Genomic DNA, 26,672 nt, shown 5'->3' with positions numbered 1-26,672 from the left:
CACACACACACACACACACACAGGCTTCAGAATATTAACAGGTGTTTTTGGTGTTTTTTTTTTCCTTTTAACATCAGGTGCAACTCCAATAGTAACTTCACGGGCAGCAACTCCAAGATCAATGAGAACTAAATCACATGAAGGAATTACAAATTCTGTAATGCCAGAATGTAAGAATCCTTTCAAGTTAATGATTGGAACATCGAATACCATGGGAAGGCTTTATGTTCAAGAGCTGACTGGAAGCCAGCAACAAGAACTTCATTCTGTCTATCCTAGGCAGAGATTGGGCAGCAGTGAACATGGTCAGAAATCTCCATATCGTGGCAGTCATGGTGGACTTCCTAGTCCAGCTTCATCAGGATCCCAGATTTATGGAGATGGCTCAATCTCTCCTAGGACTGACCCACTTGGAAGCCCTGATGTTTTCACAAGGAGTAATACTGGTTTTCATGGAGCTCCTAACTCTAGTCCTATTCACATGAATAGGACTCCTCTTTCTCCACCCTCAGTAATGCTACATGGTTCTCCTGTACAGTCATCCTGTGCAATGGCTGGAAGGACTAATATACCTCTTTCCCCAACCTTGACTACAAAGAGTCCAGTAATGAAAAAGCCAATGTGTAATTTTTCAGCTAATATGGAAATACCACGAGCAATGTTCCACCACAAACCGCCCCAAGGCCCGCCTCCCCCTCCACCACCTTCTTGTGCTCTTCAGAAAAAGCCATTAACATCAGAAAAAGATCCACTTGGCATTCTTGACCCTATTCCTAGTAAACCGGTAAATCAGAACCCTATTCTCATTAATCCTACCAATTTCCATTCAAACGTCCACTCTCAGGTACCTGTGATGAATGTAAGCATGCCTCCTGCTGTTGTTCCTTTGCCAAGTAATCTCCCTTTGCCAACTGTTAAACCTGGTCATATGAACCATGGAAGTCATGTTCAAAGAGTTCAACATTCAGCTTCAACCTCCCTGTCTCCTTCACCAGTGACGTCCCCAGTGCATATGATGGGAACCGGAATTGGAAGGATTGAGGCATCACCCCAAAGATCACGTTCATCTTCCACTTCATCAGATCATGGGAATTTCATGATGCCACCAGTAGGACCTCAATCTACTTGTAGTGGTGTTAAAGTTCCACCACGGTCACCACGGTCAACAATAGGGTCCCCAAGACCATCAATGCCATCAAGCCCTTCCACCAAGCCTGATGGACTTCATCAGTACAAGGACATCCCTAACCCATTAATTGCTGGAATGAGTAATGTACTAAGTGCTCCAAGCAGTGCAGCCTTTCCTACTGCATCTGCTGGAAGTGGACCTTTAAAGAGTCAGCCTGGTTTGCTGGGAATGCCTTTAAATCAGATTTTGAACCAGCACAATGCTGCCTCCTTTCCAGCAAGTAGTTTACTCTCAGCAGCAGCCAAAGCACAGCTAGCAAATCAAAACAAACTTGCTGGTAACAACAGTAGCAGCAGTAGCAATTCTGGAGCTGTTGCCAGTAGTGGCAACACTGAAGGACCTAGCACTTTAAATACCATGTTCCCTCCTACTGCCAACATGCTTCTACCAACAAGTGAAGGGCAAAGCGGCCGAGCAGCGCTAAGAGACAAGCTGATGTCTCAGCAGAAAGAATCAATGAGGAAAAGGAAGCAGCCCACTACTACTGTGTTGAGTTTGCTTAGACAGTCTCATATGGATAGTCCTGCAGTTCCTAAACCTGGTCCTGACTTGATAAGGAAGCCAAGTCAAGGTTCATTTCCCATCAATTCCATGTCTCAGTTACTGCAATCCATGAGTTGTCAAAGCTCACACATGAGCAGCAATAGTTCCACTAGTTGTGGGAGCTCCAATCCCGCTTTGCCTTGCTCTGCTAACCAGCTGCATTTCACAGACACCAATGTAAACTCCAGTGTTCTTCAGAATTCACTGTCACAGAACTTACCTTTGAGAGGGGAAGCCATGCACTGCCAGAATGCAAACACCAACTTCATCCATGGTAGCAGCCCAGGGCCAAACCACCATCTTGCAGGCTTAATAAATCAGATTCAGGCTAGTGGGAATTGTGGAATGCTCAGTCAGCCGGGCATGGCTTTAGGAAATTCATTACACCCAAACCCACCTCAATCAAGAATTTCAGCCTCATCCACTACAATGATACCAAACAGCATTGTTAGCAGCTGTAATCAAACAAGTTCTGATGCAGGTATGGTTCTATTTTAAAATAGTACCAAGTAATGTACAAGAGGTTTCTACTACTTTTTGACCTGTACCTAAATATTTTGTCATAAAAATGAATCCTTACCCATTTCAAAGACATATCAATATTTTTATTATTTGTGATTTTACTTCAGAGACCTATTTGTTTTAAAAACAAGATGATACCATGTTAACGTAATAGCAGTAGTAGTAGTAGTAATAGGTTTTGCAGTACTCTAAAATTTACAAAATGTTTTGCATACGTTAGCTCATTAGAGTCTGACAACAACACTGTGTTGGTTAGGGTTTTTGGTTTTTTTAGTAATCTGTGTTGATTTTATCATTTTGTTTTTTAGTTAATTATATAACTTCCAAATTGCTGAAATTCAAAAGGAACAAGTAAGGCAAGGTTTTCTGTTACTTGATTTTATTCATCCCAACATAACAACCTTCACTAACAGAAAGATATTTTCAGATAAATGTAGCTCGTCTTGAAAAATCCAGAGAGGGAAATAGCTTTATATTTTTTAATGATATTAAGCAAAAGCAGATAGATAAATAAATGAATATAAAAGATGATGAGTGTGCTATAGAATTTCATTGTCTTTTTCCTTTGCTAATCTACTATCCTTTATCCTCACTTTTCTTAGAAAACTTGCAGAGAATATTGGCTATTCATGTTATTTTAAAATGAAAAATTGGAGGTTTCCATTATAATAAAAAAGAAATAATGGGAAGAATTGATTTTTTTTTAAAAAATAGACACCATGCTTAGGAGTATAAAAATAAATAGCAGTAATGAACTGAGATTTTTTTTGCAGTATAGTCTTAAAAAGTGAAATTATGAAGAATCACTGTTAATTACTTACATTAGAGGTAGAATAAGCTAAGAAATCAATGAAATTCATGCAAACCTGTTAAACCTTAAAAATGTTGGAAAGAAGAAGCAAAATTAACACCACAAATATTCAGAACTTATAGCAGAAAGCAGGCAGGATATCTGAGATATGTGTGTGTTTATACATACATACATACATACATACACACACACACACACATACATACATACATACCCACAGTATTTTTATGCTTTTTATTTTGTGGTTTAGAATCAGTCATCTACAAGACAACTTGCCATTTCATTGTCATTTTCTCTCAGTGTTTATACTTCCCGTGTTTTATATTTAAGTGGTATTTTCTTGAACTGATTTTCCTGTTTACAAAAATAATGGTTTTAGATAAACAACTGTATATGGGAGTCAATGATGCTCTTGCTGTTTTTAAAAGGGTGTATGTGTTTGTGTATTTATATTTATATCTTACCTTCTTGAAAAAGCTGTCATCAGCTACTTATTTGTTGTTACTGTTGAAATCAGGTATTTTCCCCTTGGTGTTACAAGATGTGCCACCATCCATAGCAGTCAACTATATAGTTTTTTGTTGTACAGTGTGTTTTTGTTTTTTAGCTTTTATTTAGAATTTTATTTTTCCCCAATTACACATAAAAACCATTTTTAACATTCGTTTTTAAAACTTTGAATTCCAAATTCATTCCTTTCCTTCCTCCCCCACCCCATTGAGAAGGCAAGCAATTCAATATAGGTTATACATGTGTCATCATATAAAACATAACCATAATAGTCATGTTGTGAAAGAAACCGTAGACAAGAAAAAAATCAAGAAAAATAAAGCTTAAAAAAAGTATGCTTCAATCTGTATTCAGACACCATCATTTCTTTCTCTAGGGATGGATAGCATTTTTCATCATAAGTCCTTCAGAGTTGTCTTGGATCATTGTATTGCTGAGAATGGCAAAGTCATTCACATCTGATCATCTTACAATATTACTGTTACTTTTGTTGCACAGTTTTTAGAAGATCTGTTCACTATCCTCTTGTATTTAGCTAAAATAGAATATAAGGTTCAGGAAATATCTAAACATATACTAATCAATTTTATATTCTTTCATCTGACAGCACATGAAATTTAGTCTTTGATGAGTTAACAGTGTGAAAATCCCTAAAGGGATCTTTTCCAAGGCTCATATCCTTTTGCAGATAATTCTGCTGTAGAGCTACACAAATGGAAAACTGGCCCTGTGCATATAATAAGCTGCATTTATATAAAGTCACTGACTCCAATTAAAACTATACAAATAAACTGAACACACATTTCATTATTTAAATCAAGATTGGTTAGTCTTTTGGGGGTGCTATCTATCCTTTTTAGCTTTTAATATTATCTCATCGTCTTTGGTTTTATTTACTCTTTTTTGGAGGGTGGAAGGCAGGGCAGTTTGGGTTAGGTGACTTGCCCAAGGTCACACAGCTAGTAAGTGTGTCAAATGTCTGAGGCCAAATTTGAACTCAGGTCCTCCTGACTTCAGGGCTGGTGCTGTATTTGCTGTGGCACTAGCTGCCCCAGGTTTTATTTATTTTTCTTAATCCATTGATGTTTTTGTTTCTCTAATATATAAAACCAACTTTTACATTTTGATTTTTTAAATTTTTATATGTAGAGTTTCATTTTTATAGCTATCTCCTTTTTTTTTCATTGTGTACTTTCTTTGAAAAATACCTGACCTATAATTGGTGATTCACACAAAGTGTATCAGAACACAGTTAAAAATCAGTTATTAAAAGAAATTTTTTTAGTTTAGGAATAAGCAAAAAAGACAAAAATAAAAATTGTATTAATATATCTAAGCAAATGTCAGTGAGCAGAAAGCATTTCTTATATTGTTAGTAGATTTTTAAAAATAAACCTAATAAAACCACCTACTAATTATCTTGTGGACCTAAAGTAGATATTATTATAAAAGTAAATATGTTTAATTACTAACACAGCTTTCTTAAGCCATATTTGGAAAAGATTTTGTATGCTATGATCTCTTCATTTATAGTAAAGCTAATTGTGCCTCCTTAAAGTACTATCATTGTATGTAATTAGCTTAAGCACATATATAGTGTGTGTGAGACTGAATTCTTATCACACCAAAGAGATAGTACTGTAGTTCATAGGATCATAGATTTATATCTGGAAGGAGCTTTACAGGTCAGCTAGCCCAACCCCTCATTTTATAGATGAGGAAACTGAGGCCTAGATATGTTAAGTGACTTATCCAAGGTCATGCATTTTCCAAATCCAGTACTACACTGACTTAATAAAGTCAACCAATAAAAAGCATTTATTAAGCAGTTAATGTTCTCCAGGTTCTGTGTTAAATATCGGGGATACAAAGAAAGAGTAAAATAGCCCCTGGGGGGCAGCTAGGTGTCACAGTGAGTAGAGCACCATCCCTGGAGTCAGGAGGACCTGAGTTCAAATCCAGCCTCAGACACTTGACACACTTACTAGCTGTGTGACCTTGGGCAAGTCACTTAACCCCAATTGCCCTGCCTTCCCCCCTGCAAAAAAAAAATGGAAAAAATAGCCCCTGCACTTAACAAGCTCACATTCTAATGAAGGAGATAGCATGTAAATAACTAGGCACATACAAAATATATAGAGAGTGGGTAGGAGGCAGTACCAAAGGGAACAGTGCTGACCCCCCAGAACAGGCCTTCTGCAGAGGGGAGTCTTTGAGCTGAATCTTCAGGCAGACTTTTAAACTTCCAGCAAACTGCCAAACTTTTACCATTCATCCCTGATCTATGATATTATACGCTTAGAATTGGAAATGGAGTTTTAGGATAGCAGAGCAATAATAGCTAAACTACACTAGAACTTTCAAAAACTGACTACTTGTCAAGCTACCGCTGTGTTCGAGTGGATTTTTTATCCCTGGCCCATGTCAATTAATCAGGTTAGACTTCATGAAGGGGGGTACATAAGGTAACCTTTGAATGATGTGATTCCACAGATGATAAAAGAAAGATCATGCATGCCAGGTAAATATAAAAGCTTTAAAAGATCTTAGGACAAAACTAGTGCAACTTCAGTCTTTAAGGGAGCTAAGGTCCACCAAATAACTTGATTTTTGTTAGCTAGACTGACTCCCAGTCTAAGTACTTTGCCCACTAACCATACTACTGACTTTTGTAAACTGGTAAAGACTTGAGATTAGAATGTTTATTTGAAGAGCTTTGGGGAAAACGCATACTTAGGCATCTGGAGGATCTATCATTTACTCTTCCTCCTTCTCTCTTCTATGGACTCCATTTGCTCTAGTTATCACCACTGTAGGGATCATTTTCAAATCTACACATTTCCAGACCCAATCTTTTCTCCCATTTCAGGCCTACATTTCCAAAGGCGAATGATGATGATCCCAAAGCCCTTTCCAGCTCTAAATCTCATCCTTTCCCACCTCTTTTTTGTTAGAATGGACTCCCAGAAAGTGTAAAGAAACCAATATTCACATTTGACTTCAAAGCTCTTCATTCATTCACTTTCAGAATAACTCCACGAGGGGTAAGGAATTAGTTGCCTTTTCTTTACTCAGATAAGGTGATAAAGGAACAGAGAGGATAAGTAAGAGTTGGGGTTGGGGCTTGCTGACCTTAGTTTAGCACCTATTAAGAAAATAATATAACTTCATAGAGTGATAACTATTTATTAATTCACATCTAGACTTAGGTGAATGAAGGGGAAAGTTCTGTTAGGAAATGGGATTAATCAATTAATAATTACTGTTGAAAACAGCCCCACTCAAACCAAACCATACCTATAGTTTATTGCTATCTAAGAAGTACTCCTACTTATTCTTTAATCAAACACTGGTGCTACGTTTAATCTCATCAGTTTAACTCTAGTGATAGTAAACTATCTGGCTATGTTTCAAAATATTATAAAAGGAGCTATTCTTCCTTTACCCTGGGACATAATTTTTTTTAATTGATGATGTTTTGGTATAACAAACATATCAAACTGGTGCCCTGAATTAATGCAAGATGAATTTCAGAGTCATGTGCCAGTTTTAAGCACCCTAAAATGACAGGAGTTTCTTAAGTTTAATGCATCTTTCTATTGTGCTTAAATATGTTTATATATGAACCTAGCATTGTCATTATAAAAAAATTTTATGTAATTTGTTATCTGTAAGATAAAATTGAATTTATTATTTTAGTCCGTCTACCTTACAGAGATAACCAGTAGACAGTTTTGGAGTTACTTCAGCAAACATTGGGCAGTGCTAAGAGTTTTTAATTTCAGTAGCTTTTGGATGTAAGGTTTTTCCTATTATTGTCACATGTTCTAAAAGACAACAAGAGCAGCAGCTAGAAAAATCAAGTTTCTTGCTTCATCTGTACCCCTGACTAACACAGTGACCTGACTGAGAAAAGTCATAACCTTTCTGGGAATTAGGTTTCTTTACTTCCATTCTCCTCTAACTCCTTAACTTGCCTCTTACATTCACATGTTTCCCTAACTATTGCAGACCTTATTGGGTTGCTTTTCCAGAAATAAACTAGCCATATTTTTAAGGATCCACAGAGGACATTATGATATTAAGAATGTGTTTTAACAGGGAATACTGATATAATTAGGGCAGCTAGGTATCACAGAGGATAGTGTGCTAGGCCTGAAGTCAGAAAGACTCATCTTCCTGAGTTCAAATCTGGCCTTAGGCACTAGCTGTGTGACCCTAGGCAGGTAACTTAGCCCTGTTTGCCTCAGTTTCTTCATCTGTAAAATGAACTGGAGAAGGAAATGGCAAACCACTCCAGTATCTTTACCAAGAAAATCCCAAATGGTGTGCAGAAGAGTCAGACACAACTAAAGTGACTGAACCCTATAGGTGTATCCTGTTTGAAGAATAGCATATTAAAAACCCCACATTATGAAACCAATAAATTAAGGAGTGATTATAGACATGATGACTATTCTTTAAATGCTGAGTTGAGAGTATATTTCTTTGTTTGCCTATAGATTACTAACTGCTTAACACAGAGTGTGGAGTCAGAAAAAGTTGAAAAGAAACAAGCATAGCTTCCAAGGAAGAACAATCAGAAAAAATACTCATAAAATTCTATTTATTTCACTTTTCAAGTATATATTAATTCATGAAGAGAGTTATGCTTTTTTAGTCTGACCTTTCCAAGTATCCTGCTTCAAGTCCCTGTTTTAATAGGTGATTAAAAGAGAAACCAAGAAAAGTTTCATACTGCCCTTTTCCAGAGGGCATTGGGAATAATTCCTAACTTTGACACTTAATACCTTTGTAACCTAAGAGAAATCACTTTATAGTTAACCCACATGCAACTGTCCCCATTGTGGTTTTGATATATCGCATGTCAGCATAAGAATTTAAGGGAATTTGGGGGGAGTTTTGCAGATGCCGCAGACAATACATGAAGACCAGCAGACGACACAGAAAAGTTTAGAAACTTAGAAATGCCTAAAATATTGTATGCTATTAACCCACATTGTATAATAATGTACTATAAACACCCTATGAAAGAAAAAGAAAAAATTCAGACCTCTTCTGTGGTACAAAGAGAGGTCCAGAAAGTTTTATACGGATTTTTCAGATCACGGGCCACCGTGCTCCCAATCCCTGGGATGTGGAAGGGATGATCGTAATCCTTTTCTCTGTGATAAGGGAGTTAGACTAGATGACAGTCACAGGCTCTTCCAGCTCCAACTCTATGGTCCTATGAAGAAATCGCACGGAGCTTTATTAAATGCCCTTTAGTCATTTCTTAAAACTTAACCATGTAGTTTTCCCCCAGTTTGGTGTGGTTTTGTAGTAATCTTTTTTTCTATTTGTGGAAGTTTGGCATAGTAGAAGGGATATGGATTTGGAGCCAGAGGATCTGGGTTTGAATCCTGGCTCTGTGACCTTAAGTCAGTCTTTTAGCCTGAATGGACCTCAGTTCATCATATGTACAGTAACTGCAATCAATAGTAGAACTTAGTAAATACTTGTTGATGGATTGACTATAAAATGAGGGAGTTGGACTAGAACAGGGCTGGGGAACTTGTGGCCTTCTAGGCCCTTGGGTGTGACCTTTTGACTGAGTCCAAGTTTTACAGAACAAATCCTTTTATTAAGGGAATTTGCTCTGTGAAATTTGGATTCAATCAAAGGGCTACACTTGAGGACCTAGGGGGCCACATGTGGCCTCGAGATTGTAGGTTTCCTACCCCCAGACTGGAAGGTCTCTAAAAGGTTTTCCCTCTCTACTTTATCTCCCAGAGCCTACACTTATCACTTATTAAGTAGCATGTTGCTGCTGGTCTACACAAAACACTATTAGAATATTTTCTTTTCTGAAGACTTATTTATTCAATCAGTCAACATTTATTAAGCATCTGCTGTGCCAGGCACTGCACTTAGTGCTTGGGTTGCAAAAAGAGATAAAAGACAGGCCCTGCCCTTGAGGAGCTACAATCTAATGGGAGAAACGACACGCAAACCAATGTCAATCCAAGTGAGGTTGGAATGTGTCTTATGGAGACTATCTATATGACTGTTTTATAGGTGCATCCTATTTTAAGAAGAAGAGCATATTAAAACCCCACACTTATAAAGCAGATATAACTATTCTTTAAATACTGAGTTGAGAGTATATTTCTTTGTTTGCCTGTAGTTCTTGACTGCTTAACACAGAGTTTGGGGTCAAAGGAAGTTAAATGGAAACAGGTATAACTTCCATTGGAGGAGTAATCAGAAGAATCATTTATACAAATTCCATCAAAAAAAAACATTTCTGTAGTTCCTAGCATGTGTGAGGCACTATGCAAAGCACTGAGGATACAAAAAGAGGCAAAAGGCAGTCCCTGGTCTGGAGCTTATAATCTAGTAGGGGATGCAACATAAAAGCAAGTGTCAATCCAAATGAAGTTAGAATGTATTTTGTAGAGGCTATATAAATATGTATATAGGACATATAAATATATGTAGGAGATATATTAAAATTTATAGGATATTATGTCTATACACTGGATAAATAGGAAAAAATTAACAGAGGGAAGGCACTGAAACTAGGACGAGGTGGAAAAGGCTTTCTGTAGAAGGTGAGACTTCATTTGGGACTTGAAGGGAAATCAGGGAGGTCAGTAGTCGGAGCAAAGGAGGGAGAGTTACTGAATTCCCCCTCCCATCAAGGATCTAACTGCTAGGTGTAAACTAATTAATTTGCATATATGTTATCATTAATTTGCAATAAATAGCAACTATCTCTAAACACTAGATAAGATGCAAAAATGTTTTCTGAAGCATAGTCTGAAAAGACAAAAATGTTAGCCATACTGGACCACTACCTTAAAAATTTTTTTTTTTACAGATCACATGAGGAGTTTAAAAAGAGATATAAAGTAGTTTCATCATAAAGCGACTGTTCAAAATAAATTGAATGAAAAAATCTCCAACCACTAATCATATCTAGTTAGTAAAATCCATTCTAGTTTGATACGTTGTTGTTAAGGTGATGGTAATAATGAACAAGTGGCTACAGGAACTCACAAGTGGATGACTCACCTGTTAAATTTATCTCGGCGTTTTTATTTGAGGTCCTTGAAGAATCCTCTCAGAACCTGGATTTTTCTCTCTTCTGATTTTCTAACCATTTTCCTAATATTACAAGAGAGTTAAATGTCATTTTCTCCAGCATTCATATGCAGCTCAGATAGGCCTCTGAAAGAGCCAATTATTAGCAATAAACCCTCTTTTTTCACCACTATTTCTAGAATAGTTTACTCAGAGTTTTGTGAAATCATGAAAGATCAGAATGAGACTTCTTTAGTGATTTGTAATGATAGTATGTTCAGTCAGTTCTGGCCCATCCACACAATCAGATGTAATAAAGGACCTTTTCTCTTTTCCTAGAGTTTCAAAAAACAAATTTAAAAGTTCATGTAATGAAAATTAAATACATTAATTTATTCTAATCAGTCTGTCACAAAGTAAGTATTAAGTACTTACTATGTACTAGGAACTGCGCTAAGCACCTTAGAGAAAAAACATGCAAACAAGTATGGGGGGGATGGTGGGCATCAAGAAACACCTCTTGCAGAAGGTGGGATATGAGCAGTCTTGAGAGAAGCCAGGAGGTGGGGCTAAAGAATTCGAGCCTTCCAGGTACGGGAGCCGACCATTGCAAAGCCATGGAGTACTGTGTTTGAGGAACTGCCTGTATTACTATATTGTAGAACATGCAGAGGGGAATAAGGTGTACAAAAACTGGAAAGGTGGAAACATTGAGAAGGGCTTTGAAAGCCAAACAGGATTTTATATTTGAATTTGGAAGTAGGGGGGAACCACTGGAATTTATTTAATAGAGGGGTGACATGGTCAGACCTATGGAAAAAATCACTTTGACAGCTGAGTGGAAGGTGGACTGGATTGAAGAGAGTCTGGAAGCAGAGAGACCAATCAGAAGGTGATTGCAATAGAATAGGCAAGAGGTGATGACAGCTTGCAGCGGGGTGGGAACTGTGAATGGAGAGAAGGGTCATGTTGTGAAAGTAAAAACAATATTGGCAACAGATTGTATATGTAGGATGAGTACAAGTGAGGAAGCAAAGATGACACCAAGGTTGCAATGCTGGATGACCAGAAGGATGCTGGTACCCACCACAGTGATAGGGACGTTTGGAAGACAGGAGGATTTGGGAGGAAAGATAGAGTTCTGTTTTGAATATGCTGAGTTTGAGATTCTGTGGGCTCTCTCATTCGAGATGTCCAACTGGCAGCTGGATATATGAGACTGGAAGTCAGGAGAGAGGTTAGGGCTAGATAAGATGACAGGAGAATCATCTGCTTAAAGTTGATAATTTAACTCACAGATGCTTATAAGATCACCAAGTGAGATAGTATAAAGAGGGAGAAGGAGAGGACCCACAAGTGAACCTTGGAGTACACCCAGAGTTGGAGCATGTTACCTAGAGGAAAATTCAGAAAAGAAGATGAGTAGCAGTCAGACATAGGAGAAGAACCAGGAGAGAGCAGTGTCAGGAAAACCTCAAGAGAAGAGAATATTCATAAGAAGGTGATCAAAGGCTGTAGAGAGGTCAAAAAGAATGAAAACTGAGGTGTTGATTGCCTACTGTTGTTCTGTCATTTTTCAGTCCTGTCCAACTCTTTGTGACCCCATTTAGGGTCACACTGAAAAGACACTGAAGTAGTTTGCCATTTCTTTCTCTAGCCCATTTGACAGATGAGGAAACTGAGGCAAACAGGGTTCCACAGCTACTAAGTGTCCGAGGCCAGATTTGAACTCAGATCTTCTCGCTCTATCCACTGTACCACGTGGCTGCCCCTATAATCATGAGTAGGAAAATAATCATAAGTAATGGTAATGGCCAGGTTAAAAATAAAGAAAACACATACGAGGGCTAGTATAAATCATTACTTTCAGTTAGATGAGGAAACTTTTGAAAAGGTAAATTACCTTAAAAATTATTTCCATAAGTGCTGTTATAAAATATATTTAATTTCCTTATCTTCTTTTTATTGAAAGATTAGTGTATATAATCAACCACTGAACCTATTATTTAATAACCCTAGATCATCCGCTAAATAAGCAGATGAGATACGTGAGTAGATGTTTAAAAACTTATGACCAAAACCTCATCAGTGAATACAAGACAAAAGCCTGACCCAGTGATATTTCCCCTAGCCTCTTTCCTTTAGTAGTTTTGGCTGCAGAACTTTCTAAGTAATGTTAAAAAAATTGCGTCTCTCTTGAATCCTAACAATGGTGGTTTGTTGGTGGCAAATAAAAGGTGAATAAAGTAATCCTTGTGAAAAATCTTCATAGATAAAACTTTATCCATATACTTGGGTTATTATATTTTTTTACTTTAAAATAAGGGTGCTGTGTAAATTTAAATATTATTTTAGAAGATATGAAAAATTTGAGTGATAATAATTGCCAATAAATGATTTTTGTCTAATTTTCAAAGACAATTTCCAAGTACAATATTGTTAAGTACGTATTTATTAAAGTAGTAGACTTTGACATGCAATGAAATGTTTTAAATGTTTTTTAAATGTTTATTCTTTTATAACAAGCCAGAATTAATACATTTGGTGGTTCTCTGTAATATGCCCAGTGTGACTAGAATTGTTTCATTTAATAATTCAGAAATATTTATATATGTGTGAAGTCTATTTTCCTTTATTTCTTTAAGTCATCTATTTTGTGTACTTTAAAAAACTTATAATGACCTGTAAATGTAATATGTCTTTGCCTACCCTATTCCCTCCAGAGTCCTTCTGTAAAAGCACTTTAGATATTCCTATGCCTCGCTACTGTTTCCTAATACTGATGTCTCAATACTTCAACAAAAGATGATAGACTTGAATTGTCCATTTTTATTGACCTTTTAAGGAACAACAAATATTTTTAATCTGTTGTTTATGTATTATTAGTATTGGTTCAACGTTATTCTTCTTTTGAAAACAGCTGTTTTAATGAAGCAAGCAAAAGGTACAATTCAAAAATATTGAGGTGTAGGTTACAATTTAATGAAAAAAAAATCAGCTTCTTTAAAACAAACACACATACAACAGTAACAAGTGATCTATCTATGACATATAAATTATGGAAAATATGGGAAGGGCTTTTATGAATGACTCTTTAGATTAGTAAAACATGTTGTAGTGGAATGCCTATGAAATTATATTTACAATTAAAGCAACTTTTCGTTTTAAAATATTAAATTGTTGACATTATTAATCAATAAGTATTTATTAAGATAAGAAAGACTATGTACTCAAATCATATTAATTCTGAGTATTTAAGGTAGGCCAGTTTGAATTAGTCCTATTTTCCTAAAAATATTTTTGCCAGTAATCTAATTAAATAAATGGAAAAATAAAAAAGTCAGGAGACAGTTAAAAGTTTGAAATAATTTATTTGAAACTATTTTAGGATCTAAAGAATGTTAGAAAAAATGTGCTGTTTTCTGATTCATAATGGTTAGCTGTACAATATTTGATAAAATACAAAACTTCAAATGTACAATCCTTTACTACATTACTAAAATCTGTCTACTAACTGAAAAAATTTGAAGATGGGGTATATGTAAAAGGGGGCATAAGACAGACATTTTGTAACAAAGTCAAAGGGAAAGAATGCATGCTAAAATTTTGTGTGACATGCAGTATTCCTTGAATAACATACTTCACTTACAAAAGAACAACTTTTCATAAGTTTACCTATACCCATTAGTTTTTTGTCTATGTGTATACAGCTGCTTAGCTGCTGGGGGGAAGAACACCAGCTATGACATGTTCTTTAAGAAATTAAGTTGTGTTATATCCAAATACATGTAGTAACTTGAACTGCTAACAAAATTCTGCAAAATAAAGATACCTTATCATCTACCCTAAAATTAAAATTCATTTGAAATTAGCAACCATTTCTTAATGTGTAAAGTCCCTTAAGGCATGTCCTTTGAATAGGTCAAAGTAACTCTTTTTCCAAAGAGCAAAAGTAACCCTATTGTCATCATTACATTAGACTTCACATTTATGAGGTTTTACTGTACTGGATTATAAGAAATGGTTCTCATTTGTAACCATTATGGTATATTCTCCTTTAACAGTCATAATTAATTTTGGTTGCTTTTGTATTTTAGGAGGTTCAGGACCATCATCATCCATAGCCATAGCTGGCACCAACCAACCCGCCATCACAAAGACAACGTCTGTTCTTCAAGATGGTGTTATAGTTACCACTGCCGCAGGAAACCCACTGCAGAGTCAGCTGCCCATTGGGAGTGATTTCCCTTTTGTTGGCCAGGAGCATGCACTTCATTTTCCACAAAACAGCCCTTCGAACAACAATCTTCCGCACCCTTTGAACCCCAGCCTCCTCAGTTCTCTACCTATCTCTCTTCCAGTGAATCAACAGCATCTCCTAAACCAGAATCTATTAAATATCCTGCAGCCTTCAGCAGGAGAAGGCAAGTCTGAGGTCAACCTCAACCCTTTAGGTTTTCTCAACCCGAATGTAAACGCTGCTTTAGCTTTTCTCTCCGCTGACGTGGACGGGCAGGTATTGCAACCTGTTCATTTTCAGCTCTTAGCCGCCCTGCTTCAGAACCAAGCCCAAGCAGCTGCCATGCTTCCCCTGCCATCTTTCAATTTGACCATCTCAGATCTGTTGCAACAGCAAAATAACCCTTTACCCTCATTAACACAGATGACAACCCCACCAGACCATTTGCCAAGCAGTCAGTCAGACAGCAACAGAGCTGAGACCCTTTTAACCAACCCCTTGGGGAACCCTTTACCAAGCTTTTCAGGCAGTGACACTACTTCTAACCCCCTGCTCCTCCCTGCTGTCACTGGGGCCTCAGGATTAATGGCCTTGAATCCCCAGCTGTTGGGAGGTGTCCTGAACTCGGCATCGGGCAACACCGCTAATCATCCGGAGGTTTCCATAGCAACCTCCTCCCAGGCAACCACTACCACAACCACTACATCATCAGCAGTGGCAGCACTGACTGTCTCAACACTTGGTGGGACAGCAGTGGTGTCAATGGCAGAAACATTGCTGAACATATCTAATAATGCTGGGAATACACCTGGTCCAACTAAACTCAACAGTAACTCTGTGGTGCCACAGCTACTTAACCCTCTACTGGGGACGGGTCTGCTTGGTAAGTTAAATGTTTTCACAGATTTTTACAAAAGAAATATTTTTTTAACTCTACTTTCTCCTTTTTAAAAACTCCATTTTGTCACACTAGCGTAAGTCATGCTTTTGTTTTGTCACAGATAGCTTACAGACTAAAAACTAAAACACACAAGTGTAATCATGCACATTTTAAAATGACTTTTCCCCCTCCCTAATTCCAGCAATACTTAGATATCATTTTTGAATTTGTTTTCTTTTGTCTGATAATTCTGATATCACTTAAATATGAAACTCCCATGATTCAATAGTCAGATAACTATTGTTTTCAAATACTAAAACACAGGTGCATTTTAACAACCAGCCTTTAATTTTACTTGTATTCATTGTGGCATCACAGGGTTAGTACGAGTCCTGCAATTTAGACCAGGATAGTTTGAAGGCATGTTTTCCAAAGGAACCTAAAATAAGTAAAATTTAAGTGTAAAGCCTGCAAAATCACATATAAAGCACTCAAAATACAAACTTAATACAAGTTCAAAGTAACTAATCGCCCCAATCAATGTTGCCATTAGCTTTTCTCAGACATTTTTCTTTTCCACGTTTTTACTATTTAAAAAAAAGATTCACGTAGGTACATCCCTCCAGAAAAGAAGTGTTAGCAGATAGTTTCCGATTTCTAGACATACATTTTGCATTCAATCATAGTGTAATCTGTTTTTACATTGAAATCAGATTCATTAAATCTGCTTGTTGAATGAGGTAAAAAAGCGTTACAGGGTCAATATCTTTGTAAGATTGGATATCCCTATGTCATCCAAGCTAGAAGTCACATTATCAGCCTGGGAATTTTGACCTACTCCATTTCCAACCCGGTACTGGCCCCTTTCCCAAACCTGTCACTTTCAGTCTCCCCAGTAGCTAGGCTTACAATCATATGTTACCACACTCAGCTGAAATCACTATGTTTTAAGCTGTAAGAGAATTCCTAAAATCTTTCCCTCAGAATCACTGTGTATATATCAATTTCAAATTAGGTTAATTTAAGGTATTAAAAGTAAGTTTAATAATAGATTTGCAGTTTCATGAGCAATCATCTTTTTTTATTATACTATGCTATGGGAATGCTTGTTTTACTCTAAATTAAAAATAATTTTTTAAAGAAAGTAAATGTACTTACTAAGTTATCCCCACCTGATTTCATAATAATTAACTTTAATTTTAATTTAATAATTAATTTTAAATGAAGAAAAGTTTTTCCCTTCTGTGATGGTTGCTCACTTTATAAAAATTTTAGATGATAACTTTTATACTTTTCTTTCCAAAAATGCAGATCTTTAAACTGTTTAATTTTGTTTGGCATCAATTAAAGATTGGGGCTTTACCAATGAACTTGATAAGCAAAAATTGCCCAGTTGCATTTTCAAGTGAGGACAAATTGACGTGCAGCTTAATATTTTCATAGTTAAATTCACTTAATCTTTTCATAGTTTCTAAAGCTTTAAAATTCAACATCAAAAATTTTAAGGAAGTTTTAAAATAGTTTTACTAAAACAGTCCTTCCAAATTTTTTACACGTTTTGATCAAATGGAAGATTAAAAGCAAAGATGATCAGAAGTGGTGCCTATAAGATGTGAATAGCATGTGCAGTTGTCCCTTATATCTTTCTGAGAGTTGAGAGAGGGGAAAAAAAATGATTACCTGTGTAATTCCAGCATTGAGTATTTGATTCAGGAATGGCTCTGGTCGCAAACATAAGCTTAAGAACTTTTCCACAAATCTTGTTGACTTACATTTTTGTGTTTTTGAAACTACAGGTGACATGTCATCAATAAACAATACTTTGAGTAACCATCAACTGACTCATCTACAGTCACTATTAAACAGCAATCAAATGTTTCCTTCAAATCAGCAACAGCAGCAACTCCTCCATGGGTACCAGAACCTTCAGGCGTTTCAAGGACAGCCCACAATTCCTGGTCCAGGCAACAGTTCAAATCCTATGGCTTGTCTTTTTCAAAACTTTCAGGTACTTTATAGTTATTTTCCTGATATTTGATAGTAACAATAGTAGAAGGGGGAGGAGGATCATAGTAGTAGGAGTAGTAATAGTAGTAGCAGTAGTAAAATTTGTTTTTTTCTAGGGTTTTTCAAATTATAAAGTCTTTTCCTCACAGCAGCACTGAGAACAGGTTTATGTTCCTCACTTTACCAAGCCAAAAACTGAAATGCAAAATGGTTCAATAATTTGCCCAAAATCTAGTGAATATCAGAGCTAGGTCTTGAACTCCAAGCCCAGTAGTCTGCACTAGACTGTGCTGCCTTTCCTTCCTAGATAATTTTAGTAAGAAACAATGTCTGTGATTGAACATTTAAATGTATTACTTCCTTTTATTGGGATTATTTTTGTAATCTTCTGAGACATGTTAGTAACTGTAATAAGATACTGATATGCCATTATAAAATATGGTAATAAAGAAATATTTGTGATCAAAGTGGATAATGTCAGCATTAGAAAAAGAAAAATCAAACTGTTTGGAAACATTTAATAAAATGAAGAATTGGGTTGTAAATAAAAAAGACGCCACTCAAAATCATAGCTTATAAATATTTCAACTTCTTTTCCATATTGAGAAAGAGGACAAGAAATCTAAATTCACAGAGGAATATCCATAATGGGTTTTTATAAAGGTGGAAAAATGTCTTGTCCTTAACCCTCCCTCCTTCCCTCACCTCCCAACAGCCTTAAGTATAGGCCATTGTGTATCCCTAAGCACAGTTGTGAATCTGGCCTGCCTTTACCCCAAAGGTAAGTAGGAGGAGGAGTCCACTGACTGTTCTCCAAACTCTGCATTAACTAGTTCACTACACTAAGTAGTGTAGTACACAAATTAAGTGTGTTGCCCATAAAGCAAAACAGGAGAATGTAATTGCTTTGGGTTCCAGGGAGCATCAGCTTTAGCGAAAAAGTGAAGAATGAATAGAAAAGTTTTGTCTTAAAGGACAGAAATATTTTGTATTAATTGGATTGTTAGTTGTTTTTCTTAAATTCACCAAGTAAAAATCAGGTCTTTGATCTGATTTTTTTAAATAAATATTTTAAGCAACTTATTGTTTCTTATGCTTTCCTTATAACTTCTTAACTTGGCATGAGAAATTGATCACAATGAATCAGTGGTAATACAGGGTGGCTAACACACTTCCACAAAACTTGTTAGCTCTATTACAGAAGAGTTAGGAAAATTGTTATGAGTATTTAGCATTATTTCTATCTGAAACCTTCAGAATTGCAAATGATATAACATTTTACTGTTTAATAAAAGACAATATCTCATATTATTCTAGAACAACTAGACATTTTAGTGAATTAACATTTGTTTCAAATTTTCTAGTCCCCTTTTGAATTTGAAACAGTGCTGACTGTGTTCTTTCACTCGTAAAATCCTTGATCAAAAAGTATATGACATTAAGTTTTTAGAGCAACCACTTACGAACATTTTGTATTTATTTCCCTCAAAGTTGGTTGCTATAGAGATGTTAGTAGGAATTAAAATATTACCATTCCTTAAAAAAAAAAACCAACGCCCTGAGCTTTCTTACTGTAATACCTACCCTGTAATAACAAAATATTATCTTATGGCTTTCTACATTGTCTGTTTTCTTTTTTTTTTTTTGAATCTCTTAATTATTTCTGTATTGCCTTCATTTTTACATCCTTATTATCAATTACAATGTGAAAATGCAGTCTCTCTCAGTGAGGACCTAGTGTTTCTCTCTTACTGTTTCTTTTGTATATTTTTTTTAAGGTGAGAATGCAGGAAGATGCAGCTCTCCTAAACAAAAGAATGGGCACTCAAAGTGGTCTGACAGCACTTCCTGAGAATTCTAACACTACGCTTCCTCCTTTCCAAGATACAGCTTGCGAGTTGCAACAGAGGCCTGAGCCAACACTGGGACAACAGGCAAAGGACAGCCTCAATGTGGCTGGTCAGGGTGATGCTTCAGTAGATGCAATTTACAAAGCAGTTGTGGATGCTGCAAGCAAAGGGATGCAAGTTGTCATCACCACTGCGGTCAGCAGTACCACTCAGATCAGCCCCATTCCAGCTTTGAGTGCCATGAGTGCCTTCACTGCCTCAATTGGTGACCCATTAAATCTCTCTAGCGCTGTCAGTGCAGTAATTCATGGAAGAAACATTAGTGGTGCAGATCACGACAGTAGGCTAAGGAATGTAAGAGGGGCTCGCCTTCCAAAAAATCTGGAACATGGGAAGAATTCAAGTGAGGGAGATGGATTTGAGTATTTCAAATCAGCAGGTTGCAACACACCTAAAAAACTGTGGGAAGGAGAGCAGAGTCCTGGTGGAGAGATAAACAGATGGAAGTGTGAGGAATTTTTAGATCACTCAACCCATATCCACAGTAGTCCTTGTCATGAAAGGCCCAATAATGTCTCCACACTGCCATTACTTCCAGGAGAACAGCATCCAATTCTGTTACCACAAAGAAACTGTCAAGGGGATAAAATGTTGGAAGAAAATTTCAGGTATAACAACTACAAAAGAACTATGATGAGTTTTAAGGAGAGACTGGAGAACACTGTGGAAAGATGTGCACATATTAATGGAAATAGGCCTCAACAGAGCAGAGGGTTTGGAGAATTGCTGAGTGCTTCAAAGCAAGACCTAGTCATGGAGGAGCAATCTCCAAGTTCCTCAAATAGCCTAGAAAGTTCTCTAGTTAAAGACTATATCCATTTTAATGGAGATTTTAATGCCAAAAGCATTAATGGGTGTGTGCCTAGCCCTTCAGACGCTAAAAGCATTAGTAGTGAAGATGACCTAAGGAACCCTGAGTCCCCTTCTTCAAATGAGTTAATACATTATAGACCAAGGACGTTTAATGTTGGCGACTTGGTCTGGGGCCAAATCAAAGGACTAACTTCATGGCCTGGCAAATTAGTACGAGAAGAAGAAGTTCACAATTCATGTCAACAAAACACTGAGGAAGGGAAGGTATATCAATCTCTCTATGTTATATTTATTGTCAATGCCAGCCTTGTTTATCAATCAATTGTTGCTTGATGTCACTTTTATGATTGGTTTTATAGTGCTCGAAATTATGTTTCTTCTCAACTCATTGCTGTCCCACAAAGTTAGAGCATAAATGAAGAGATGATTGTAGTTACCAAAATGACAGTGAGTGGCGAAACAGTGTCTGTAGAGCCGAGGAGGTTCAAGGGTCCTCCCACCTGAGATCCTCATTACTAAGTTGCCAAGCACGCCCACCTCTTCTGCAGCCACCCATGTCTCTGTGTCATGCAAAGGGACTAGAGGAAAAGTAGGTTTTAATGGCAGTAAATGTCAAAAGGGATTGAGGAGCTATTGGAGGCCCAGAAATACTGTGTCCTCTCCAGGTTCATGAGGCGGTCAACTTTACCACCAGTTGAGAGTACCTTTCCATCTTTTTCCAACTTGATATTAGAACAGAAGAGAGAAGTTAAATAACATCATTATTATATATTGGGGGTATTTTCTATGTTCTGAATGGAGTCTCTTTATAGGAAAAATTCTAGGCCTTCCTAACATATGGAAGTATTTAGGATTGTGGTCTGGTTCTGATTAACTCAACTCGATCACATAAATTAAATGAAAACTCCTTCCTGAAACTACTGTTAAATTTAGAAATAATTAGTATGAGACCTCAGACCTTTTTTCCACATGAAAGCATTGATTCAGTTTGTAAAGTTTCAAAAGAAGCTTAAAAATGTTGGAAAAATGCATATCTGACTAGAAACAGATAATGGTGCCACATGTATGGTGGGAAAACATGTAATTTTGGGACTCTAAATCTTGAAAGAAGTTCTTATAGATATGAAAACAATTTATATTGTATCTTTTTCTTAATTCATAGCACAAAACTGATTTAACCCAACTCAGACTTGTGACTCACTTAGATTTGGTGGCAGAAAACCAACAATATTTCATCCTCACAACAAGAAGTCTGTCTTTCTCCAAAATCCTGACTAACAGTTGAATGTTTTGTATGTAATAGCTAACTAATATACACCTATAAGGACATTGCGTGATAATGATAGCTCTGGCTTTGGTAGAAAAGATAATTCAGCACCTCTGTTTGCAAAACATGTTATTCTCCGATCCCTCTGACACCAGAGACATCCATTCTTTCAGCTGATAAACCCAAACATTTTTACTCTCCAGTCCTTACAGTAAATAATTAGAGGAAACTAAAAAGGGCCTTTGTCAGACAAATAGACCCACTATACACAAGAGATTTAGAAGAGAACATTTTGCTGTCATTATATGACAAGTCTTTAGTATATATGTGTGACTTCAGAAAAAAACATAATTAAAGAATATTAGAGCATTTGCTCTCTCCTTAAAACCCATTCTTTCAGTCATAGACATGTAGTTTAAATAATGTTTTCTTCTCCACAAAATAAAGTTTTTTATTTTTTAATATATTTCACATCAGCTATTGGCCCTAGCCCACAGATTGATGAATTTGCAAACTTATAGCCAGATTTGAACTCTTTGTACATGTCAAGGGAAATGAACCTTTCAGGAACATCATCTATTGAACTAAAAAAAAATCATTCAATAAATGGTGTTCTGTAAATGTTTGTTTGACATCATGTTAATGAGCAACTGTTATTAACTCAATCTATACTAGTACTAGAATAATATTGTCTTCATAAAATGCTTTGATAACTAATTATTACAATATTTAGTAATTTGCTTTTTGCAACAAATGCATTCCTGAAAAACTATGTGTAACTATAGTATTTATAGATTTTTTAAATCTCTTAAATTTACATTATAATTTTTGAGACTGATTCCCATGTCGCAACATGATGAAAACATAGCAAACATTTTTAAAGCACGTGCTTAGAGGTAACTGCTGGCACAGTGGAGTGAGTGGTAAGCCTGGATTCGGAAAGTCCTGAGTTCAAATCCAGCCTTAGCTACTTAACTAATTGTGTGATCCTGGACAGACCACTTAACCTCTATTTGTCTCAGTTTCTAAAAGCATAAAATATGGATAATACTATCACCTCCCTCTTAGGGTTTTTGTGATAATCAAATGAGATAATATTTATTTTAAAAGCACCTAATAGTACCTGGCAAATAGTAGGCTATATAAAAATGCTTATTCTGTTCCCTTCCCTGCCATTTAAAACTGTAACTGTATTCCAAATATTCATAATTTAAATCAAATATTTTGCCATTATTAAAAGAGCAGAATGAAGCACTTTACAATACTGCAAGGTACCATGCTTTTTAAAAATAATAAGATATTCACAAACATTCTCCTTACTTTTGCAGGTTAAAAAAAAAGTATTAGCCCCCCAAACAGCATTCAGTAAATTTACTTCATTTTGTCTTTGAACTTATAAACATTGCTGCTTCCTATAAAATCAGTACCCAAAATACTTACCTCCAAATTTGCCAGATGTTACCTCCCAGTTTTTGCCAAAAGGCCAAGTAAAATGATCCTTATTGATATTAATGATGACCCTCTTCAAAGTTCCTCTAACTAGGTCTAAAAACGTTCAAAGCAATAAACCTCAGCAATCATGGGAATGATAATAGTTAGAAGTGAAACACTCCATTAAACTACTCCAAAATTTCTCACTCATGACTTTAAGTGTGTAAATGCTGGTCTAGAGAGAAAAATTTAAGGAATCCTTTTATGGTGAAAAATCACTCCATAATGTATCTATTTCAGTGTTTTTATGACCACATAGAATTCCATTTTAAAACATCCAATCATTCCACTGATTAACAGGTATTTATTGAATATTTAAAATGTACTGAGAACTCCATTAGGTATTGTAGGAATTTCTATTTCCAAGGCTTCAACCCATGTTAATATTGCTTTGCCGATGAGATACAATTGCAGTCAAACTAAAAATCTTAAATAACAGGTTCACAAGTCGCTGTCATAGTCAGAAGGCCTGACTTCTAGTCTTAACATAACAAAGTTTACAGGATTTAGAACTGAAAAAACATTTCTTTTTGGTGACATACAGATAGATAGGTAGATAGATAGATAATTACTTGAATACCTGTACAGTGTTAAATATTGTTAAAGTTTAACAAATATTTTAAATGTTGTAGTGGAATAGTTGGGGTGTTTTGAAAAACATTTAGTTGGTAGCATTGAAATATTGTGTTGAGGCTTTATGAAAAACTCTTAAGAATGAAGAAAATTATAAAGGACTGTGGATTATTAAGAATAACTTTTTTCCCATCTGAACTTGTGATTTATTTTCTGTCTCCTTTCCAGCAATACAGATATGTAACTTGGCATCTTAGAGAATTGCCTAGGGTACTGAAAAGTTGAGTCTTGCCTATAGTCATACAGTTGGGTTTGTTCAAAGTAGTGCTTATACTCTGCTATGTCTTTCTGACTCTAAGGTTGCTGCTGTGCCACATTGACCTTCAGTAAGAATCACTCAGACTCCATCTACTGTTATTGCTATTTGTTTTCCTGTCAGGCTCTCATACAGCTGAAGCACCATATAAATGTTAGCTATTATTATTTCCTAATAACCTACGAAAAAGAGTAAGACAGAGCTATGTTCATGAGCCTTCCAAACACCACTGAACAGAACAAATATGTTTTAATAATTAAAATTGCTAGTTGATACCTGAAGAGCGTTACAACCACTCTCTTAGTACTTCTCCGTGTTTTCAATTTATACTTGATAGTCTCAGGTCTATCTAAGGGAGGATGCATTGCATTATGAAATGTAGTAGAATCGTTGTTTTCCTGCACATTGAACTTTTAAGATTTGCTGTATTTCCTAGACAATAGGATTTTAAAGTATCACTTTATCGTGTTTTACTATTAGAGTGTATTTATTGTACAACAAAATCTGTACCCTGCTAATGTTAAAGATGTGATGGTTTGATGTTTGCTTTTGCAGTATCTTAATGAAGGATTTCTCTAAATAATTTGAGCATAAAAAGATTATAGAGTATATATTTAACCTAAGTAAGTTAAGAATGAATTGTTTTTAAGAACTTCAGCCTATTACACAAGTTGGGAGAATGGATTACAACTGGATCTCCCACATTCATACAATACTCTTCTTGGAAATACTTTCATAGTAGTTTTTTTTAATTTGCTAAGTAGATTTAAGAGATTTTTAAATGAATTTCTTTTAATATATTCTAAAATCTAATTTTCTATTAATTCAGATTGACCTTCCCCATACTTATTTTGATTTACTGGAGTTTTATTATATTTGTATTTATTTATATAAAACATTGCTAGCTAATTGAAACCTCATTGGATATAACTTGACATCACAGAATTGTAGAATTTGAGAGCTTCATTTTACAAATGAGAGGAGTAAAGCCTAAACAGGGGGGTGACTTGCATACCGTCAATGACAAAGCCAACACTAGAACCCAGGCGTTTTGATTCCCAGGCCATTGCTCCTACCACTACCCTAGATTGCATTCCACTGCCTCTTTACTGAAAAGTTTTTCTCTTTAGTTTTGGGTTTGTGACCAATTGCTAACTGGGAAGGACTTGATACTTACTCTAAAGTGGACACATTATGTGGCAGATCTGTTTTATCAAACCTATGTGCTTCTTTACAGACAGGAGTTATTTATAAAAACCAAGATTAGGGCCAGCATCTTGCTAGAATATAGAATCATGGCCAGGTGTACATAATTCCAGACTTTGATAAAGATACCCAGTAATACTTAGAGGAAAAAGTTTAATCATCTCTGATACATGGTATGTGTAATATCCCATATGAATGCTTTAGGACAAAATAACTGATAAGACCTTTTTATTTTTATGTAATTCATACAGTTCATTATAATACCTGTTCTCACTTTTCTGGAAAAAAAATGTCATATGCTTAATCACCACCTTGGGGCCCTTTAAGCTACATTATTTAACATTAAAACATTTCACTTTAGTACTTATAAGGAAATAATGTAATCAGTGTTAACTGTTAACTGTTAAACACCCTAGATGATGTTCACAAGATACAGTGGCCAAAGAAAAAATAGCCACCTGTTGACATACCTTTTGGTGATGGGATTCTCTGAACTTAGCTGAAATAGTCATTAGATTACAGACATACAATCTATTGCTTAGCCCACCTTTTAGAGCTTTAATAGAGCTTAGATTCCACTGGCATAGTTTTTGAGAAGCCAGTGTCACCTTCATACAATGATGAAGCTTCAGAATAGAGGCTGAGTAGAGAATAATGTTGCTCAACAAATTATTATTTAAAAATTAATTTTTTGCTTTCTCCATATGAATCATTTTTCTCTATTTTGTGTAGGCTTTTTGGTCCTTAAGTTGATCTTAAATTGACCTAATGCATAATTCTATTGAAGCCAAATTGAATAAAACAAATGAGCACAGGAGATTGAACGGTGTGCTAAATTGTTTATTTGGAATGAAATTTGGACTGGTTGGCTGGTTGGACTATTAGAGACAGCTAACTAGTACTGTGAAATATGATGTATTGCATGTATTTGTAATAGTGCTAGAAATTAACCCTCTTCCCTAAAATGTTCATCTTATTTAGTCCTTTCTTCTTACATACTATACTGTTTCCAGAGTTAAAGTTCATGATTATTTTGGCTAGGCAGAAATTAGACTATCAACAGTGTTCCCAATTCTAGATAAACAAACATTGTCTCATTATAATTAAAGCCCATAGTGAAGTGAGTTTTCTGTCCTATTTTTAGCCAATTCAGAGTCACTTGTGTTGATAATATAGAGAGTATAACTTAAGAATTCAACTGACCTCATTCAAGGACTGGGTCATTTTTAAAATTGAGATAGAGGTGTTAAGTGTGAAAGTTGTACAATGAAGTAATGGTTCAAGATTATGATTTATAGAACGCTGTTGCTGTGTCTTGATTGCTTCATT

At 35.8% G+C, this 26,672-nt stretch overlaps 1 protein-coding gene across 1 annotated transcript in view; it reads left to right on the top strand.

Annotated features, from left to right (window-relative positions):
* Nucleotides 1-26,672, top strand: part of MBD5 (methyl-CpG binding domain protein 5) — a 138,031-nt gene that overhangs the window by 86,380 nt on the left and 24,979 nt on the right. Inside the window, exons 5-8 of the mRNA XM_036745435.1 lie at nt 78-2,213; nt 14,738-15,763; nt 17,557-17,768; nt 19,546-20,754. Coding sequence (XP_036601330.1) covers nt 78-2,213; nt 14,738-15,763; nt 17,557-17,768; nt 19,546-20,754 — 4,583 coding nt within the window. The remainder of the gene's footprint in view (nt 1-77; nt 2,214-14,737; nt 15,764-17,556; nt 17,769-19,545; nt 20,755-26,672) is intronic.

The sequence above is a fragment of the Trichosurus vulpecula genome, chromosome 2 (assembly GCF_011100635.1).
Source record: "Trichosurus vulpecula isolate mTriVul1 chromosome 2, mTriVul1.pri, whole genome shotgun sequence".
Lineage (NCBI taxonomy): Eukaryota > Metazoa > Chordata > Mammalia > Diprotodontia > Phalangeridae > Trichosurus > Trichosurus vulpecula.
This window is presented reverse-complemented; position numbering and strand designations above follow the sequence as displayed.